Raw genomic sequence first — 9,338 nt, forward strand, 5'->3', positions numbered from 1 at the left:
ATCTCTCTCACGTCCAATCCTCACAGACACTCCTATTGTTAGAAAAAATGACAGCAAATTTCCCAAAATCTCATTCTGGCAGCTTTGACCAAACAGCTCTTTGCACTTCTCAAAAGCCAGAATTGTTCTAATTCTAGTAGTAGACTAAAAATGGAATACACAAAAGTGACTAAAAAGAAAGGACATTTCTCATCACAAGTTCTTCTTATATTATGTCTGTCAGAGTTACATTGTTGTAGGTCTGTAGCTTACATCCACATTATAATAAACAAATAACACAGGGTCTAACCACATTACTTCTGCCTTAACACACTGTACCTGAAAGATAGCATCAGGTAAAACTGACTTGTAAGTTCCTTTCATTTAATACCCTTTTCTTTCCCCGGCATCTTTACCACAAGGGAGAAAAAAAAAAAAAAAATTAACTAAATTCTTGAATTTTCTCATCAGCAAGAAAAGTTTTTGCATTTGCTGGCTATCGATGAGCTTCTATGAAAATGACTCCTACCATTCCAACCCCAAAAGGAATCTGATCAGAGGCTGCTCTAAATGATTTAAAGTTATTTTACTCCTATTTTGCTCAAGGCCTAATACCATCAGAATTCTCTTCCTGCAATCTATAGCTTCCTTCCATTACCCACCGCCCCTCCACCTATATATGCAAACATACACACACACATATACATAGACACACAAATTATTCTCTAATGCTTTAAAGGGGAGAGGGGAGGAGGAGAAGTCCCATAATGTAATTGCTATATTAAAAAGAAGTGGCAGGCGAGAATAGTAAGGGAGGGTGTCAAAAGTGAAATACAGTAGTAGAATTAAAAAAACACACACGCTACAGTTCTGTGATGGGGGTGTTAATTGAACACAGAGAGAAAAGGAAAGAGAGAGAACAAAAGGGCGTTAAGGAGCAAAAAATAAATTTTTTTAACCTCCTCCAAAGATTTGATTTGCATTAACTTCAATGCAGACAATGCACAGAGGACAATTGGCTGAAAAGTGCCATATATAGCTATTATGTTCTAAAATTAAAAACTATTCGCAACAATTGCAGCTATTCATTGCTATCTATAAATATTCTCCTTAGTAAATGGCATGCAATATTTTTTGTGTTTTTCTAATTTTTAAACTTGCGTGATTTTGACACAGAAGTAAAAAACAGGAAACGTTTAAAAATATATTCAAGGCTTTTTAAAGAAATGTAATATGCTTGACTTTTTCTCCTTTTCTTCTATCCCAACAACCCCATTACCACCACATATACACATATGCAAAACTTAGCCTATTACTAATAAGCCAGAAGACAAGGAATGGATCTTAAAAATCCCTAAGAAAATGTTATAGTAAATGATCCAAAACTCTAATTGTCTCTGTATTCCTAGAATGAGTGAGCAGATAAAAGTCACATGCGAAATATACATTGCTATAGGTCTTGACAGGGTTTTTTAGCTGCTCTTTGAGATTCGCCACCCGAGCATTTTGCTGGCACTTCTTAGCATTTATTTTTTTTAAAGTGAAAAGGTATTAAAATAAAAACTACCCACATTCTGAAGCAAGAAGACACATGGGTTCTTTTTGTTTTGTTTTGTTTTTTAAATATTCCCACAGTAATTTCTGACTTAAACACCCATCAATCAATTGTAATTCAGACGGCACTGCCTACTTTGAGGTGTTATGTGCATGTGTGTATGTATTTTTAAAGTTCCAAAAGGTTGGTAATACATCTTGGCCAGTTTTCGTATTTACAAGTATAAAATCATTAACAAATGCAAAAAAGCAAAAATAACAAATCAATTATCAAGTTCCTCTCAAGGGTTCTGCCTAGGTGAGCCAAATGTATGAACTTTGTGTTAGAATACGAACAAACAAAGCCCACCCTAAATCAAGTAACCTCTATTATTATTACAAGCATTATAATGCTTGAGATGGAAACTCAAAAATACTCATTTAATGCAAAGAGGCTTGAAAGTACCAATAGAAAAAGTCCCCAAACAATAAAGGAATGTATGTGAACTGATCACTCAAGCGATCTTTTCACCAGCTCTGTATCAAAAAGAGGGAAAAAAAAAAAAGGTTCCTGCAACTTTACAGACACTTTGTTCCTCCGACACATCAACTGCATGGAAGACATGCTGGCAAAAAGATTCAAGGTTCCAGGGTCCTCAGTAGCCAAGTAATCGTGCTTTAGAATCAAAGGGTTCTTTTCAGCACACCACAGTTGACTCCTACCTTTAACACAACACTCAACATTCCAGGAGAGGTTTTTGCCTTCCCTTCAATCCTTCCAACACACAAGTTGAAGACTAAGAGGGAGGTAAGCCTTTTTTTTCCCCCTACTTTCACCCAGGGGTGCCCTCTTAATCCAAAACTTGTGTGTGTGTGTGTGTGTGTGTGTGTGTGTGTGTGTGTGTGTGTCTGTCCCTTAACACAGGGGGCAATGATTCTTATCACTTTCAATTACATTATTTGATAAACTATTTTTTTAATGTATTATTCTAGAGACAACACAAAAAAACCTTAATTTAGATTTAAGTCTCTAAACATTAAATGTATTGACACAAAATTCAAAAAACAAAACTTTTAGAATGTTACTTTGACCAGTATGACTACTTTACTTCCTATCACTATACTTGAGCCAATATGAACAAGGAGCGAACTCTTTAACCCACACCTGAACCGGATCTCTATTCACACCCACCCACTTTGATCTACTGCCTCAGTAGGTTTTAATTAGGAAACTAGAATTAAGCACTTTGGCCACAATGTACATAAGTGCCCTGACAGGCTTCCTTTCAATCAAAATGTGATAGATTCTCTTTAGTCCATATTATCACATATGCTTTTATATTTTGATTCTACATTTCATGAAACAAGATCAGCAGGAACTCATACTCGATTAGAAACAAATCTCAACAAACCAAATATTCAAAGTAAATAAGCATCAGAGATCAAAGAAGAAAAAAGAGAGAAGATAAAATATATATATATATACACACACACACACACACACTCTTAGGTTTCCTACTCTGGGCTAATAGAAAAAAAAAAACTAAAAAGTGTGACAAACTGGAAAAAAGCTCTCTTGATATTTGAATGCACAGTCCATAAATCTTTTAAAAGGTATCTCACAGCTAAAATAATGCAATTAACAGGTTCGCCGTAAGGTTAAGCTTTGGCAAGGCAACCTGGAAGACTTAGAGGTCTGAACATCACTTCTCAGGTGCTTTGTCTAGAATGTTATGCACAACACAAATAAGATTCAACAAAGGAGCTGCGTACTAATTTTACACGCATTTCAAGACCCAAGTAATTACATATTCCATCAACAGCCACATCTTGAAACTATTTTTTAAAAAGAAAAACACAGAGCGCTCTCAAAAAGAAAGCCACCCTGTGTGCCCTCTCCCCCCACCCCTTTTTTATGTGTAACTATCAATGTATATCAACCAAGCATGCAATCATATTTATTGTCACTTTCATTCATGTCATGCCCTTGCTTATATGGTTTAGATATGAATTATTGACTGTTACACTCCTTGTTGTAAAAAATAAATAAATAAATAGGATGTCAGGTACTTTGCACTGCTCTAAAGCGAGCGGGTAAGTCAGAGCCCAGCAGAAGCTCCCGATTTATATAACCACTCCTGGTCCCTCATCTTTATTCCCTGGTTTCAGATTGCCTTCTCAAATCTTTCTTCTTACAAGGGAGAGCTCTACCCACTTTGGAAAATTAAGGATTAAAATAAACAAACAAGGGGATGTTGCTAAATGTCCTTCCCAGAGCATCTGTTGTTTAGGAACACCTCTGATTGATGACTGCTATTTTTTAATTGTTGCTTTAAAATTTAAATGCCCTCCTGGGATGTGTTATAAGTGTGTTAGTCCATGATACGAGGTCTAGAAAGTAGAAAAACAACAGAGTGAATGATCTCATGGCGTTATACTCTCCCAAAGCCAACGATTCTCCCTGCAATAAAATCACAGGCCACTCAAATACCGATAACCTAATGTTGTATAGCGCATTCCACAAAGGTATTTGACAACACTCTCTGTTGAGAACCTCTAGTCTGCTGCTTTGTGTAATTACAAGAAAAAAAGGAAAGGAAACTTCAGTTTAGCACCCCCATACCCAACTCCAAAAAAATTAGGGTTTTAAAAATGGGCTAAAATATATTCCTTAAAAAAATGAACTTTTACTTTCATATTTTTGCCCCAAAGATACATCAGTCTATAAATTTCCTTTCAGAATCTACATTTTAGCCCCAATCTCAAAAAGGCTGGAAATAGAGTTATGGAAAATTAGCCAATAGTGCTTGATAATAACTGTCAAAGAAACTTGGTGCTTTCTTTTAAGGAAAGCAGGGCTAGGACTTCCTATTCGAATATGAGGTCAACCTTGATAGTACTTGTATTCTGAAATTTTAATATTTAAATGATAGATTTGTGACTGCTGGTTAAGTGATTTAATTGGCCAAAGAAAATGCTAAAATGTTGGAATCTCATTCCTACCTGTTTTTTCTTTGATTTCACACAACACATTAAACAAGGCAGGCTTCATTCTGTGGCAGTTTAAAGCATGTTTTCTGCAAGAAAGAAACAACATGATAGCTTAGGTGGACTCTCAAGATCAAACTGCCGATAATGCACAGGGTGAAAACATTTGAACATTTAGACAAAATTATATACCAAGCATAACTCTGTGGCATGCTTCAATTGTTTTCATGACTTAATATACAGAGTCCCGCCACAGAAAAAGAAATAACGTTAATTAGCAGGGAGAGAGTAGGGATTTAACTACAGAACAGAACTAACCTAAATTAGGCCCATTTAGGGAAAGGGTTTTTTTTTTTTAAGTAGTTTAATCAAAGTGTAATTCTTAAACCCACAATTCTTCCCAGGACAATGAATACAGCAAAGCCAAAGGCGTAGGTTAACAGTTTTGTAAAATCCATGCAACGACCACAGCCTAGGAACTGTCTGCCTCTCGGTCTGTGTGTTTTCAAATTTAATTCATCCATGTGTTCGAATTCATTCCGCAGATGCCCCTGTATTCTCATAAACACAAGATGCTTGAAAGGTCTTCTGAGTAGAACTGTCAATTTATAACATTTCAGTCCCCAAGTTAAAGAGTATGGAAATGCATTGCCAGGGGGCAAACATACCCATATGGGGAATAAATTCATTTCTCTGTGTTCACATTATGCCTCTTGTGCACACACTGCTTATTTGCAGGTGTTGAAATTCAATTATTTACAATTAGGACCTTGCACCCATTGGGGGAAAAATAAATGCAATTTTGTCTTTTAGATTAGTGATTTACCTGGTGTGTGTGTGTGTGTGTGTGTGTGTGTGTGTGTGTGTGTATTCCGAATGCACTTGAGGAACAAAACAATACCTTTCCTTCTATTTTATTATGGAATCACTTAGCAGAATGATACTGTTTTGGAAACAAAATACTGATCATATCAGCTATTAGTTAAGGGAATTCTGTCTACTAACTAAAATTAATGTGTAAAGATAAATGGAAAGTTCTGGCACTCAAAACACATGCAATTCTTTTTTAATCCCTTTGAAAGTTAAAAAATAGACACACATCCTCATGAAGAACAGACATCAGAAACATACTCTGTGTAGTGTACAGCAGGGGAGTAATAAACTCAAAATTCAGGACTATCAAAAAGAACACATTTATTATATCTAAAATATTAATGGTTTACTTTTGTAAATAATAAATATACATTATAAAGGTGTGACTAGAAAAAGGAAAAAAGGACATACTATCTACTGTTTATCCAAAAAGAAAGCTTAGCTTTGATTTAAGTTCTCATGTGGGGTGGGAAAAAAAAGATGGAAAATAAAGTATTAAAGATCTTTCCTGGGTCTTTTAAAATAGTTTTAATTAATTCTATTCTTATACATAGGACCAAATGCAGACAAAAATTCTCACACAGCTTTATAAAAATATTGCATTTCCACAGCACACAAACGGAGCTAGCTATAGAGGAAGAACTGAAAATTTCCCCATCCCAAAATTGTATCTGATCTCTCTCTGCATCTAGGCCATTGAAAGGGGGAAGTCGCCAAGCCCTATTTGTCCTCAGTTTCACAAAAAAAGAGAGACTGAACATCAAAAAAGTAGTGAGTATCTATTCTTACTAGCCCCTTCCACTTCACAAACTTGTTTTTAAGCCAGTTTATCGGTATGTCTGAGAGTATTTTTCTAGAACAATATAATAGAGAAATTATGTCCCAATTCAAAAGAGAATTGCCAGTGGGAAATCTTCCTCTTACCATACCTATTAGCTTTTCTTCACATAATAAAATTTAAAGAGAGCACCAATTAATTTTTTAAATTTCCCCTATTTAAACAAAACTTAGAATGCTTTGAGTCTTTCAACATTTCCAAGTTTTCAAACACCCATAAACCTTAGTACTTTTGAGTTTACATGTTGCATGTGCTTGCAGCTAAAATTGAGTATAATTCATAACCTCCATGTTTTTAACTGCTTCCTCTCATTTTCTCAACTCAGATTCTTATTTCATTTAGACAAGAATACACATAATGATGTCTTCTCCATATAACCAAGTCATCTGAAGTACAGGAGTTGTGTATATTTGTTTACAGGGTTTTCAAAGAAAAAAAAAAAAACGCTACTTCAGAGATATAACAAAGCTGGGTTATTGTATAGACATATGTGGTCATTAGATTTTTAAAATTCTTGCTTTTGAGTTCGGCCTTGGGCAAGCTGTTAGCGGGTTGTCACTTAGTCTATGTTTTACTTTGAAAGAGAATTTACTGTAAAATCCTGGAGGAGAGAACTATATACCTGGCAGTGGATTAACTTGAGAGGCTACATAGTTTATTATGTTTCCTAAATGAGACCTTCATGTCCTATAGTATTGAAATACATAAAATTCATACATGCTTTCATTTCTAAGTGGTCCTGAAAGAAGCATGGGGGAAAAGAGCATGCTTGATTTTTGTCCCCCCACCCCTTTTTAAAGGACCATACATAGCTGTCTGTGTCACGGAAGGTTAGTAAACCGGCTCAAATTAGGAGACAATAAAGTTAAACTAAAAATCCGAGTCTCTTAAAACTAACAAATATACCTAAAAACAAAATTATCTTTTCATCAACTTTTTAAAAAAACCAAATTAAGTGAATGCAAAATATATTCTGGATAGCTGACAACTACTGACAAAGAAATACCCTGCTTTTTGGTTGTTTTGTATTTTGGGTAGGGGGGAAGGAAAGGAGAAAATATCAAAATTAATTTAGGACGGGAGAGTCAAGAAAGAAAATCAAACTCGCTGAATTAGGTAATGAGTCAACTAAATTTGCAAATAAAGTGTTCTTGGGACATTTTATTTTGTAATGTTACAGAGTCCCCTCAACAAGAAGGCATGGAATGCTGTTCAAAACTTGACAATTTTGCTTTCTCTGATACTTTTTTAAAGCAGTAAAAAGTGCCGAGGGCCGCTTTTGGATCAGTTGGCAGCATTTTCGGCGTGCCTGTGTGTCTGTGTGGATATAAATGAATACCCCTATATTCACACACACACACACAATATGTACACAGCCACATCTCGGCATGGGCGATTACACTTTCGATAACAACGCTCCTTCAAATTTTACTCCTCCGCCATGTAGTTGCTTGTCAAAATAAGAAAAGAAATAACATTTTTTTAAAAAGCGCTGTGGTGATTCAGTTCCCATTGTTTCCCCCTGCGAGAGGGAGAAAAACAAAAAAACCCCAAGAAAGGAAAAGAAAAGCCTCCATCTCACCTGGCCTGCGCCTCATCCAAACTCTGGTCTGTGATGGTCATAATTTGCTGTAAAATGTCTCCAATGTCCTGCTTCCTCCCGCCCTCCCCCTCGGTCCCTCCGGCCCCATCCTGCAAGTGCTGGGACAGGCCGGGGTGTCCGGCCATCCCGACCCCAGCATGGGAATGCATCAGCCTGGGCTGCTCGTCCATCTCCAAAGGCTACGGCAGCCCCCGGCTCTTCCTCTTCTGCTCCTCGGCTCGGCTCCTGGGAAGCACCAAGGCTTTTTATCCTTCAAGCTTGTCTTCAAATCCTTTTCAGGATAAACAGGGAAGGGGGAAAAAAGAAGACCAAAAGAAAAAAAAAAATCCCTTTGCCTCTTTAGAGGATGGTGGGAGGATGGGGATGGGGAGGGGGAGGGGGCGTGAAGGGGTTGCGGGGTGAGGGTGGGGATAAGGGCTGGTGGGGAAGGGTGTTGACTCCAAAAAGCAAGAAAAATAAACCACCTTCCCACTTGGCGAAAAGAAATCAGAGCTGGCTTTGGGTTTTTCAGTCCGGTCTCCTTTGCAAGGCAGAAATGGGCTCCCGGCGCTTAAATCTGTGGCTTAATCCTTTTGCAAATATGCATTGATCGGGAGAAAGGAGAGGAAGGCAGGGGGATTGCAATGCAAACTTTCCCCCCCCACCCCCCGCTGCCCCCCACCCCCACTCCGGGCCAGAGTGATCTCAAAGGGGGTGGGCTGTTGCAAAAGCCAGATCTCCCCCAGCCGCGGCGGCAGGCAAAGCACAGGCTCTCTCCTCCTCCGTGTCTCTGCAAACTCCAGCAACCCCGTCAGCCTCCTGCTTTTGTTTAGCTCAGGCTCAGGACTCCAGAAACATATACAGAAAAACCACAGCCTGAGAGGAGGAGGAGGAGGAGAAGAAGGAGGAGGAGGAGGACGAGAAGGAGGAGAGGGGAGGGGGTATAGGGAAGGGGAGGGGGCGGGGAAGCCGGGAGGCTGGAGGGAGAAGGAGGGAGGAGGGTGCCTGGAGCTCCTCCCCCCTTCCCCGATTGGCCACCAGATAAAAGACCGGCCCCTCCTCCCCTACTTTCCTCACTGCGCCTCCTCTCCAGCTTCCTTCAGCTCCTCCTCGCCCGGCGCCCTGTCAATCAGAGTTCAGAGGTGGGCCGGGAAGGAGGCCGAGCTAATACCAAGTCTCCAGTCCTTAAAGGTGCAATGATACTGTAGTTCCAGCTCAGTTTCTACTTTTCCTGCTCGCCTTACTTAGGTTGCATCCTTGAGGAAAATGTGTCTCCACTTAAATGCAAACATATAAAATTAACACGAAAGAACACAGACGTGTGCGTCCTCCCGCCCACCCCTGCTTTTCTTTTGCTGTGGCATTTTCATTTGAAACTTGATTCTTTTAAATGCTTAGACCTCATGGAAACTGCTGAGAGAAAAAGTTTGTCAGCACGACGTAGTTATGAAACATAATCGAGCTGTTAATATAGTTAATAATGATCTCTAATAAGTGGCAGATGTAATAATAGATAAATTTTTAAAAAAACAATTCTAGCACAGT

The 9,338-nt window shown here is 38.4% G+C and overlaps 1 protein-coding gene across 6 annotated transcripts in view; it reads right to left on the reverse strand.

The window, feature by feature from the left end:
* Positions 1-8,639, reverse strand: part of PBX1 (PBX homeobox 1) — a 327,814-nt gene extending 319,175 nt beyond the window's left edge. For 3 of the 6 annotated variants that reach the window (XM_025380128.1, XM_025380120.1, XM_025380104.1), the window contains exons 1-2: positions 7,794-8,448; positions 4,516-4,589 (exon numbers count right to left, since the gene is read on the reverse strand). In XM_025380128.1, coding sequence (XP_025235913.1) covers positions 4,516-4,589; positions 7,794-7,984 — 265 coding nt within the window. In that variant the 5' untranslated portion in view covers positions 7,985-8,448. Of the gene's footprint in view, positions 1-4,515; positions 4,590-7,793 lie in introns of all 6 variants that reach the window. The other 3 variants (XM_025380095.1, XM_025380113.1, XM_025380137.1) reach the window with 2 other exon arrangements.
* Positions 8,640-9,338: the final 699 nt, after the last annotated feature.

This window comes from Theropithecus gelada, chromosome 1, assembly GCF_003255815.1.
Source record: "Theropithecus gelada isolate Dixy chromosome 1, Tgel_1.0, whole genome shotgun sequence".
NCBI lineage: Eukaryota > Metazoa > Chordata > Mammalia > Primates > Cercopithecidae > Theropithecus > Theropithecus gelada.